The following is a 12,516-nucleotide window of genomic DNA, read 5'->3' on the forward strand; positions in this document are numbered from 1 at the left end:
GCAGATTTCCCTTCATGCAGACATCAAACCTAAGGAATTCTCAGCCTGAAAGGCAGAACCTCAAGAAAATCTAAGAAAATGAAGACACTGGTTGAAAATAAACCCCTTGTACAACATTACTCCACTTTTCAGGTGTTATGAAACAACAGTAGTTCCCTTCAAATGAGAACACTATAAAATTGAATCAGAAATTAAACAGTAACAAACCTTGTAGTCATGAATTATTCTCTCAGCAAATGCCTTGTCCAGCATCTTCTTATACCATTCTTGCAAACGTTTGGGTTTGGGTATTTTCTGGTCAGGTGGGTGGCAATGAAAGATGTAATCATCTCCTTCACTGGGGGGACAGGCCCAGATGTGCCCTGTCACATACCTGTGTCACACACAATAAACAACATCTGTGACTCCCACCAGAAAACTTACTCAAACCTAGTTATAAATTCAGACTTCTGGCTTTATCTTTTAAATTTTTAAGATTTTTTATTTTGTAGCAAAGATGCTGAGGCAATAACCCGTATTTTGACAAGGGATAAGGTCAGGGATATAATAATGAAGCTTAAACATCAAGTGAACCTCTGACCAAATGAATGATGAGTTTAGGAATCCCAACAATAAAAACCACCTTAGTGACAACATCCCAGTTTTTCTCTCCACTGTGGAAGAGACTCTTGCTCCACAGATCTCAGAGAGGTCAGAAAGTGTTGGAAGTCAAAATGTCCCTCAGACATTTTTGGAGGTTCCAGGTCCTGGTCGGAGGCATTTGAGACCCTGGCAGGCAGCTGGAAACAGCTGTGATTTTGAGTTTGAGCCATGGAATGAGTTACCAACTTTGCAGGTGGAACAAGGAGTCACAAAAGTTTAGATATTATAGTAGAAGTACTTACAAAGCAGAGGGAAGAATTTTTAGTATTGTACAAGGGGGTTTTAGCACCTGTACAGGGGGGTTTTTACTTTGTACATGGGGGTCAGAGGTTTTAATATGGAGGAATGTAGGCCAGTCCTGTTCCTCCTCTTCCTTCTTCCTTGCCTCCATGTTCTTGATGATGTGGGCACTTATGGATTGGTTTAGAGTAGAAAAGCACCATTTAATATAGGTAATAGGCATTGGGGAAAAACTGTAAACATGTAACACATAATGTACCATATAAAAGACAGCAGCAGCCCTGGGCAGAGAGGGAGAAGAAGAAGACAGCAGACAGAGAGGATGTCAGGGTGTGTGTGTGCCTCTGCCTGAGCTGTGAGCAAACCACAGCAGCCAGAGAAGAAAATCTTTTAGATAACGTGCAATAAACTGCCTTGAGACCAGACAACAAGAGGCTGCAGAGTTTTCTTTGGAAGCACGGGCTGGAGGAGAGACTTTTCCACCACACGGAGCCCCTGAACCAGGCCGGGGTTCCGACAAGAAGGAAACAGAGACCACCCCAAGTGAAAAACCACTCAAGCCCCAGATTTCCTTCCTTGCCAAGCTCTCACTCACCCGAGTTTCTTCACGTACTCCAGGTAGCCGATGAGGATCTCGTGGTACACGGCGGTGCGGAGGCAGCGGGGCCGGAAGAAGTGAATACTGTCAAGGTAGGAGATGTACACACGCCTGCAGGGACAGAGGGACACACTCAGGGCTGCTCTGCCTACTGACAGCTCACTTCTGCACTAGGCAAACATGCAGAAAGACAAATAAATGCTGATGACGTTTTAATGCATATTCAAGCATCTTAACGTGGTGTAAACAGTCCTCAAAGCAAAAGAAGGGCTGTATCTCTTTAGACAGCAAGAATATACATTGAGAGGCAAAATAAAAAGCAGAATCAAAAAAAATGTAATGTTTTTGTTTGTTATAACTGTAGGTTTTGTAAATTTTTTTGGACTTATTGTTTTGGTGGATATAGGAGGTTGTGTGAGATGATAATTAGGATAAGTATTTATCCTAATAAATGACATTTTTTGATATTTGTCTTTCCCTTCAAAGTCATCTGCAGTCCTACAGCAGGATGGATTTGTGGGCCAGAACTGGAATGCATATCCCAAATGTCTGTGTGTGCAGTGACGGTGCAGGGGTCTGGGAGGATGCCCAAGGAGGGTACCTGGTGTTGGGAGGGGGGCAATCCGAGCCGTACTCCTGCACGTGCATCCCAAAGAAACACACGTCCACCCCGTCGATCTCCTCGAACGCAAACAGAGCTTTGGTACGGTAAGGGAAGGATTCTGACATCTCACCAGAGTCCACAAATCTGCAGGGAAGGGCAGCAGGAGGAAAAAAACCCAAACAAAATGCCAATTATTAAAGTAGTGTCTACCAGAATGAGGGGATTGTTGTCAATCTTATTTTTAACTCCTTAGGAACGTTTTTAGGCAGGAGTTAAATGGGGTCAGATCAGAGCTAGACAGGAACAGGGGGTCCTGTTCCTGTAAATTCATGGAAAGACTGTTTCCATATAGGACACAGGGCTGAACAGGCCAGCATTGAGTACATGAATATCCTCAGAGACCACAAGCCTTTAAATAGGCTACAGAGCAGAAAATGCGACGCATTAGTATGAAGTGATGTCACATAAACACAGTTTTTATGAATTTAACCCAAAATACTTCACAGACTAAATCTTTTAAGCTTTTCATTTATTAATTAAAAATTACTCCTGAAAGCTGAAGTGCTTCTAAAAACACAACAAAATGAAGGAAGAGTAAGTAACAAAATCTCAGCAACTGCTCCAAACTAACTGTGAATTCTGTAACCCAAATGTGATCACTCTCAAGATGTAGTGACAACAAGTCCCAGTATTATAAGCAAGGATGTTCCCACTCCCTCCAAAACAGTCACTTCCTCTACATTTTTTAACCTTTCATAATTCTAAACATGCCCAAATTTCAAAAATGCATAAAGGCATTAAGGTGCAAATTGCCACAATTTCACAATAGCCCCGCAAGGAGGCTTCAAAATAAAATAAATAAAAAGGAGTGTATTCATTATAATTCATAGGACTAACCTGGATTTCATTCCTGGTTTGACTTCTACTGTCTTATCTGAACTTGCTACCACTCTGACAAAGACCTCTCCAGCCTCAGGATGGTTCTGACGCCGTAGGAATTTGTTCACTCTGTCTTCCAAATGGTTCCCCAAACGTGTGGTCTGCAGCCCTGCAGGGAAGGGGAGAACACCACCATGGAAATGTTAAAATTGGAGCTGCTCAGCTCAGGCTGCTGCTGTACTTGAGAGCTCTTTCAGCTTCCTCCTCTGGACGGAACTAGGTTTTTTCCCTTTTGTTTTCCCTCCATATGAAAATGGGATTGTTTGATTTATACAGTTGAAATAAAAAGATGCAAACCCATCCCTGCTTTTCCCCAAAAGCAAACCCCCCCCGCTGCTTTCCACACCCCACCAGGGCAGCTGAACCCACTGGAGTGGCACAATTACCCTGCAAGTGAACTAACAAAGGCAGCTTTACGTAGCATTTTTCAATTTCAGCCTTATTTTATGAACCCTGCAAATGTTTTCTCCTCCCAGCCCCACTCTGGCTGCTTGACAGAGATTACATCACTTCACAGATCTGGCTCCATGCCACACCTTTTCAAGCGAAGCAAAGCAAATCAACAGAAATGAAAAGCCTTTTGACTTCAATGGAGATTTCATTGCTTTTGCTTTTCTTTTCAAGAGAGCTTTTGGACTGCAGTTGCAGCAATCTGCACATCAAGGTTAAATAGTTCCTGCCCAGAGATGGAGGTCTCGGGGAGTTCAAGCCCACAGATTGTCCAGATGCCCTCACTCCATCTTTACATTCACAACTGGCTTTTGTGGGGAGAGCTGGGTTTGTGGTCGTACAGGATGTGATGGTTTTCAAATAAATCCACAACAAATTACAGAAATCACGATGACTTTGGGTTAAATTAAGAAAGCAGAAGGACCCCACTGTTTTGACTTGAAGATTTATGACTATTTCCTCTCATCCTGCTGTACTTATTTTATCATTCATATTTCTACTTCACTTTATGGTCAATCTGCTATCTTTTCCAAAGTGATGGTGTAATCTACAGATGATCATTTTAATAAAATACATTTAATTTTTGCTCTCTGTTACTTGATTTTTCAGTTGATATTTGGCTCCTGACACAATGCCCTTGGTTCCTCCCTGACTCTGAGCCTGCACACAGAATTCTGCAGTGAAATATCTGTGCTAAATTTCCTTCAGGCTCCAATACTGGGGAAAAATCACACATATACTCAAAGGACTGTCTCACTTTCTAAGGGACTTATACACTTAAAATTTTATTTTATAGAATCATGGAATGGTTTGGGTTGGAAGGGACCTTAAAGCCCATCCAGTGCCACTCCCTGCCATGGCCAGGGGCACCTCTCACTATCTCAGACTGCTCCAAGCTCTGTCCAACCTGCCCTTGGGCACTTCCAGGGACCCAGGGGCAGCCACAGCTTCTCTGGACACCCTGTGCCAGGGCTTCCCCACCCTGCCAGGGAAGGATATCTTCCCAATATCTGTCCTCTGGCAGTTTAATTACAATCAGTCCCCTTGTCCAGTGAGATTCTGTGGTCATAACCAGCACAACACAGTCTAAATATAATTTTCTAAATATAATTTTTAATCTAAATATAATATAATTTGGTAAATATAATTTACCAAATTCGTAATTTGAATTAAAAAATTAAATTTAAAGGCAGGTTGAAGTACAAACACCATGCCCTTTACCAATTGCAGCACACTGAGCCTTTTCCAGGACTTCCCACTCCAATACACTGTATTGGCCTTTCCATATGTAACAACAGGGGGATGACTCTAAAGGAAATGCACAATATACTTTATGAGGGAATTGTTTTGTTCTGTTGATTTCTCTGAAGACAAACAGAAAAAGAAGAAAGGGCTCCATTTCAGCTGATGAGTGGGAACATTTTCAGAAAGCCACTGGAGTTAACTCTGTCTTGTTGTATTTTCATCTTTTCATCTTCCCAATGCTAAGCAACCTTATGCTGCAATGCATTAAAGCTTAGAAACCAACAAACCCAAAAAGACCAGATAAGGAGATAAAAGAAATAGGCAGCATTAAAATTACATGTACTGTAAGAAAGTCCATGCACTGTAAGAAAGTACAGACTGCTGAGGAGAAACCTCCGGCACAGGTCTGTGACAGCAGCAACAGGCAGACCTCTGTTAGTGGATGAGTAATTGGACAGAGAGGAAGAAACTCCAACTCCTGGCCTGCTGTGACTTCTTGTCAGGAAACTACTTTGGGTGACTTATTTGTCAGGATATCTTTTGTCTTTGAACCTCTCTGCACTGGCTACTGGTGAAATAATATTTGTAGATTTTCTTAGCAAAACAAATACTTCAAAAGTTCAGGGTTTTCCAGCAGAACCCAGCTGCACACTGGTTATATCTGGCAGGCTATCAGTTAAGATAACCAATTTTACTCACTATACATTAGGAACAGGAATGTTCCACAAGAGCTGAGGGATATGTTGTCTTGGCTATCAGCACTTGTGCCATCATGCTTGAATGAGTGGAGAAATCTTGATGGCAACTTGGGCAGTAAATGTTTTTTTTTTTTTAAGAAGAGAGAGCATGTTCATGTTTCCTATTTCAAACTTGCACTGCTTAAGCTTGTTTTCAGGTCAGCAGCAAGACCAAGGTTTTGATGACAAGAACAGACTTTCCTTTCCCTTTCCTGCTCTTGCATTCCTAGCAGAGCATTGCTGAAGAAAGCTGATCTCCAGACCTCAGCCCACCAGTGGGTTACAGCAGCAGCAGGACTCAGATGCCCAGACAGCCAAACAGCAGGGAAAGGAGAGGGACAGGGAGGAAAGGAACAAAAGCACCATTTTCCTGTCCAGAACAGAATAATTACTTTGAACCACATGGTTGGTTACTCAAACTTTAACCAGAGCCACAGAACAACTGCAGATATCCAGGGAATCACACACTTATTTTAAGGAAATTTACATCAATACATGCTATAAAGTCAGCATAGAACAGACATCCATTTAAAATGGATGTCTACCACTGCAGTTGGATTTCATAATTTTATTAATCTTCTCCTCCAATTTTAATCTGTCTTTAATGAGACTAATTTAGACCTTTTAAAACAAAACTCTCTTGAGTGCATCAGGTTACTCCAGAGATTGTTCTGATTGCTGGAACCCACCATGCCTCACACAACATCATCACCTGCAAATTACCCCCTTCACATCTCCTGTTACACAATCAACCACACAGCAAGTTCTCAAGAAGTCACATTTTTAATGCAAAACCTATCCTTTATCCCAGCTTGGAAGTTTCAGGCTTGTGGAGGCACAACATCACCCAGTAATGCTCAGAACATCGAAGGATTAAGGAAGGGATCAAAGGATCAAGGGAGGAATGAAATATCCCTGCAAGTTCTGCTTGCTCAAGTGCCTGAATCACCCCCTTGGTGTCTACACTCACTTTATTTTTCTGCCCTCTGCACTGACTCTGCATTTCCAACACCAGCCCCTCCTCTTGCCCCACCTGATCTGCATGAACAAAAATGTCCCAGTTATGCTCCCTGATGTCAGATGCCTGAAGAGAACCCTGTGTAAGGATTCTGGAGACTCAGACAACCTGACCTGGCATCCCCTGGCCCTCTCTTCAGTGCCCATTTCTACAAGACCATGACAATGATTACTGCCAAGAGCACTCAGCACAAGGAGTGACTCAGTTCTTACCCCACCACTGTTCTGGAGGCAAGAAAAGCTTTTCCCACACTTTGGTGCTTGGCAGCAGCACCTGCACTGCAGCACAATTGGTTCCTACAGGATATGTAAGGGCACAGAGGTGACAATCATGTCACTACAGCTCCAACGTGACAGGGAAACCTGGCTGAACGCAGCCAGTGAAGCACCCACAGCCCTGTGCTCCTTCTGTTCTATTTGTCCCTTTTTGCTTTTTAACCTTAGAAAACAATGACAAAGATGTCAAACACACCAAGCAGCAACAAGACTGACCACAAACACATAAACAGCAGGGCTTTCAAATGTTGATTAAAATTCTGACAGCCTTGGGCTATGCTGCTCCCCATTTTACAAATGTTCCTGTGCTGTCTGTCATGACAACACAAAGTCTCAATCAAAAACCCATTAGGGGTGGCAGAGAGAAGATGAAGATAAAAACAGAAACACCAAACTCACTTTTAGCACTGAATTTGTTTTCTTTGCGTGTTCTACCAGTTTTCTTCAGACAATTATCACAGACAAACCTATTGAGGAAAAAAAGACAAGCCAAAAATTTAGCATAAACCCATTATTGGTGAGCTTAAACCCAATGTTTGAACATGTAATTTAAATGTCAAAGTACAATATATTTTTCTCTGGCTTTGAACAGCTTATTTCACTCAATTTTTGAGGGATTTAAAGCTTTTATGAGCTGGTTTAACTCTGCCAAGCAGTTACACCTGCATTTGTGTTCTGGGCCCACAAATTCCCCTCCAGCCAGCTGCCCTTAGTTAAGAGTTAGAAAGAAACCACACAAATCTGTGTGGATGAATATATACATTTTCATCTGAATATACTGAAATAAGACCCCAAACACACACACAAAAAATTTTATTTAGAAACGCTTTGTCCCCAGTTCTTTAAAAGGCTGTGTCCACATATTAAAGAACAAAGGTAGAAAGTCTTTAATTGCATGAACTACATTGGTCTCATTATACAAGAAGTAAAAAACAAACATCTCTTACCCTGAAGGCCAAATAATATCATAATGTAACACACAAATCTGGTGCATCTTCCGACCACATTCTTTGCAGTCAACAAACCTAAGAGAAAAAAACAGCAGCAAATTACCTTTGGTAAGTAATTTTCCAGAATTCAGAATGAAAGAAGGAGTTGCCAATCCTCTGCTAAGAACTGAATCAATTTCATCAGGTCCAATTTACATTTAAGTTTAAAAAAAATACTCAGAATAGATTCAGATGTACATCTATCAATCCACATGCACGTTATACATATATATCTATACCTATATATAAATTGCAAAATGTGCTGGTTTAATTTAAAAATCTGAAATAGGCTGTCATGCACAACTTTTTCTGGATCTTTTCTATCCTCTTCTAAGCAGAATCCCAGTTTCACAGAATCCTCAACAATACCTCCACAGATTTAATTCTGAATTGCTGCAACAACCACAAGCTGAATAAATGGTTGCTCAACTTATTGTAAATGTAAGAACTAGTCATTCATGAACCACCCTGGCAAAAAAACATGTATTAACTTGTCTTTGCCTGAAAGCCTCTTCTGTAGTCTTGTTTTTATCTTTTGTTCTCTGGTCAAAAAATGGTATGTCAGAATTCTTTTTTTGGATGGGAAAACTGTTAGAGGTTTTCCCAGTCCAGAGTTAAGAAGCCAAATGCACTGGGGGTCAGTCTCAGTTCAGCCTTCCAGGCCTGGGGAGGAGCTCTATTCAGAATTTGTAAAGATAAGCAAAGCAATCAAAATGCGCTGTGCCTCAAACTGCCAGACAACACGGAGCAGGATGATAAAATCCCACTGCAGGAAAAGCAACCCTGTGTTCAGCTGGGCACCCCCTAACATCCCAAGGTAACACAGGGTACCTTGGCCTTTGGGTGGGCTCAGCACTCAGGGAAGAGAAAAATGTGGTTTAGAACCACAAGGGGGAAATGCAGAAGTGCCCCAGGAAGGCAGAGCCCGGGGTGAAAGGCTCTGGAGGAGGGAGGGCCATTCCCAGGCCTGGCACACCCTTGGAATTACCCAAATTACAGAACCAGGAACTGTCTGTGGAACAGGCTCTCGTGTTCCTCTGGGGTATCAAACCAGACATCAACTTTGGGCACTGTACCATGAATTTTAGGGAAAGATTCTGCAGTCTGTTTGAGCAGGGAATGGGGAACAGAAGAGCTCTTTACTCCCTGTCCCATTTCTGCCCTGCTGGCTCAAGGACAAGTGGAAGCAGTGAGATTTTGGGAAGGAAAACAACAGCCTGGTACTTACGGCTCCGGATCCAGGGTGTCGTTTTTCTTCTTTTCAAACTGATCCTTAGAGATGGTTCTGGGGACAAAGAGTTAATATGAAAACTCAGTAGCACCCTCACATCACAGGCTCAGACAATATCATGCTTTGCTGAATTGCAGCAAACCTCAAGTCTGAAGAAAGCACCTCAGTATTTATTTTCTGGTCAGAGCAAGCAATTCAGTTCATTGTATTTTAAGCTACAGAAAGTATTTTTCCCATTTCACTTTCTGTGTAAATTAAAAGCAAGAGATATCCAAGTCTACACATAAATTAAAATCATAAAGAACAAGGGAAGCTATTGTCAGTAAAGTGCCACCTTCCAAATCAGCTTGTAAGCCACAAATCTGATTTTTCTGGCCAGGTTACAGACAAGCCTTTTGTTGTACATGAGCTCTGCTTCAAGAGGTGAGGTATCAGAAGTCTTCAATCAGAAAAGGTGATGGATTAGTGGCATTTATTGACACAGCTTCCACTGCTCCCCTCCAAACACATTATCCAGGGTCTGCCACCCCAGGAATTTCTGTCCCTAGAAATCTCCTGCTAGGAAAGAATAACTAATTTCCCCCCAGATACCACCCATGGGTTTGGGTTTTACTCCCAAACCAGGACACCCTCCCCCTGCCCCATTCCAAAATTCAGGATGCAGAGGAAAGGAAGAGACTTACGTTTGAGGCTGGGAAGGGTCATCACCCAGGGTGACATTCTCCCCCTGGATTTCAGTGAAACACTTCTCACAGAAGTGATACCTGTCAGCAAGAAGGCCATATTTGGGTGAGCTGGTCCAGCACAAACACAGCCACCCAAGCACGGAGCCACCAACCAGGGCAGGGCAGATCACCAGGAGCACGACGGAAGGGGGGACGTTGTTGGTTGATTGATGGGTCAGTGTGGACAATGAGGAGGCACAGAGGGAGGGGAGGGCAGGATTAGAGAACAGGGGAGGGAACAAACAGCACAGACGTAAGAGGTAAGACGCAAACACCAAGACAACACAGAGCAGAAAGCCAAGGCAAAGCACAGATTAGCATTCGGTCTCATTTCACACATCGTAACAAGTGCTGGGCCTCACTTCCCAAATCTGGGCAGGATTTGTGGAGTAGCCACCAAGAGCTACGTTTGTACAGGCCTCAAATTTAAGAATTTGGATTTGATTTGCATCGCTCAGGGAAAAAAAAAATACTCTTTGATTCCAGGCTTGCAACTGATTGAGTTTCCTTTGGGTAAAAAGGAGCCTGTCAACAAGCTTTAAGGACACATTTATCACAGATTTAAGTAATTAGGAAATATGCTTGAAAGCATTTACTGATTGTGAGTCAAGACTCCAAAAGCTGAAACACTTAATATTGAAAAAAATCTATAGAACCAATAAATTCCAAATTTGACTGTAAGATTAAATGTGACCAATTGCTCAGCTAACATTCTTTCATATAAATGAAACCAAATCCATACTCTAGACAAACATTTAACAGAAATGCAATTATGGGTCAGAGTTTCCAGCCATTTATATATATATAAATACAATATATGTATATATGTGAACAACATGAAATATTGTACATACATACAATATATTTATCAGGTACATTAAAGATGTGGAATTAATTAAACTTTACAAATTGAACATAAGGCTAGGTACAATTTTTGGTCACCAGACCAAGAGCCAATCCAAGTCATACTCAGCAAAAACAATTCTGCAGTTTACCAAACCAAGCTGAGTAAATTGGAATACAACTCTATGAAAATACAATCTGCATTTGAAAAAATAAAATAACATCAAAGTTACATAGATTTGGGGGAGGGGGGGCATTTGGTGGGGTTTTCGTTTTGTTTTGGGGTTTTTTTGGTTTTTTTTTTGGTTGTTTGTTTCAGATGAACTGGAACCAAAGTTGTCAGGGTCACTAAAAAACAAAAAAAAAATTAAAAAAAAGAGGCTAAATGAATTCACACATGAACAAAGGTAACAGAGAGGCCACAGCTGTAAAATGCAGGAAGGCCACAAGGATCATCAAAATAAAGGAGCTTTATGGAGAGTGAGAGAGTGGAAGCAGCGATGGCAGCACAGAACGAGGCAGGTTTAGTACTCAGACACCAGAGCTGTGGGGATGGGAGTGTCAGAAGCACCAAGAGGACTCAGTGTCACAATGAACCAACAACTCCAGCATGGAGCCTGAGCAGTGGGGCAGCTCTGGCCCCTCACCCCACCCCGGACACCTCAACTGCTGCAGCCCCAGAGAGCTCCTGGGCTGCGCTGGCCTGGAGACAGCAACAGGCACTGGCAGCACTGCTGGCATGGCATGGATCAGAATTCCTGCTGGGACACACCTGGGCAGGGGAGATGCTCCACAAGCCATTCCCGAGTCCCCTGAGCACAGCTCAGGAGCTGCTGTGGCAGGAGGAGCACAGTGGGGCTGGCTCCCAGGGGAAGGGCTGGTTCCAGTTAACCCAACCCCACTGGCACTGCCGTGCAGTCACCTGGCAGGACTGCCAGCCTAACCCCTCTAAACTGCACCCAGCTCCTCCTAGGGCAGCTCCACTGGCATTAAACACACGGCCCTCCCAGGTAAAACCAGGCTTTGGGAGCTGAGAATGCAACAGAGCGAGGCCAGGAGAAAAACAAATGTATTTCACTAGTTTGCTATCACTGGGGATGATAAATACATTGTGGTTATTAGAAAGGAAGGATTCAGGAGTGGGTACAGACACAGCACATCTCATTTCCACTGATTTCCTTTGCCCCTCACACCCAATCCCTAAACTGATACCATAGTATCTAATAATTTTTTAAAAATCCAAACATAAGAGGTTCAGAAGTTTATATCTTTTCACACATTGTTAATTTCTCTTTTTCCTATAACGTGCTTCTTTAATTTTTTCTTAAATTACAAACCCCCACCACTATTTTCCTTACTAACACAGTTGCTCATCATTTTAAAAGTCAGACTGGGAAGGACTGAAAGTCAGGAGGACACAAATACAGGAGAGTGAAACCAGAAAAATCCATGGCCAAGGCTCCTATTAATAATTTGCTACATTTAAACAGTCCCAGAAAAGGTTAATTCTGATCCATTTTCAGAATAACTTATGGGCTTTCAAAGCACTCTAAGCTTTAATCCATGATATTAAAATGAGGAAATAAAAACTGAAGTACGGTGAAAATGAATCACCTAAAGATCATGAACATTTGTCCATAAAATAACCAAGATGAAGCAATAGCTGTAACTTATTATGGATATGGACCCTTAGGAACTGAGACCTGCCTTTTGCATGTCACCACAAATATTCAGCAAAACCCATAAAAAACATTCAATATTGTAGTTACAGCAGCCATAGAAACCCCAAATAATGTACTTATTGCAAGACATCAAACATGAAAAGCTTTTCAAATGCAGACTGTTCAGGTGACTCCTGTTTATTAAAGAGCAACATTATGGTTCAACACCAAAGTCCAGAAAATGCTCAATCTCACATGAACAGGTGAATTCCCAACTGTAATTAAGTGCAAAGGCAATTCTAAATTCATAACTGGATGG

General features: G+C 42.2%; 1 protein-coding gene across 5 annotated transcripts in view; it reads right to left on the reverse strand.

The window, feature by feature from the left end:
* The window catches only part of CREBBP (CREB binding protein), a 95,134-nt gene that overhangs the window by 10,858 nt on the left and 71,760 nt on the right, over window positions 1–12,516 (reverse strand). For all 5 annotated transcript variants that reach the window (XM_030285218.4, XM_030285220.4, XM_030285219.4 and 2 more), the window contains 8 exons: window positions 9,652–9,732; window positions 8,966–9,022; window positions 7,696–7,773; window positions 7,148–7,215; window positions 2,982–3,132; window positions 2,082–2,228; window positions 1,478–1,591; window positions 208–373 (listed from right to left, as the gene is read on the reverse strand). In XM_030285218.4, coding sequence (XP_030141078.1) covers window positions 208–373; window positions 1,478–1,591; window positions 2,082–2,228; window positions 2,982–3,132; window positions 7,148–7,215; window positions 7,696–7,773; window positions 8,966–9,022; window positions 9,652–9,732 — 862 coding nt within the window. The remainder of the gene's footprint in view (window positions 1–207; window positions 374–1,477; window positions 1,592–2,081; window positions 2,229–2,981; window positions 3,133–7,147; window positions 7,216–7,695; window positions 7,774–8,965; window positions 9,023–9,651; window positions 9,733–12,516) is intronic.

The sequence above is a fragment of the Taeniopygia guttata genome, chromosome 14 (assembly GCF_048771995.1).
Source record: "Taeniopygia guttata chromosome 14, bTaeGut7.mat, whole genome shotgun sequence".
Taxonomy (NCBI): Eukaryota; Metazoa; Chordata; class Aves; order Passeriformes; family Estrildidae; genus Taeniopygia; species Taeniopygia guttata.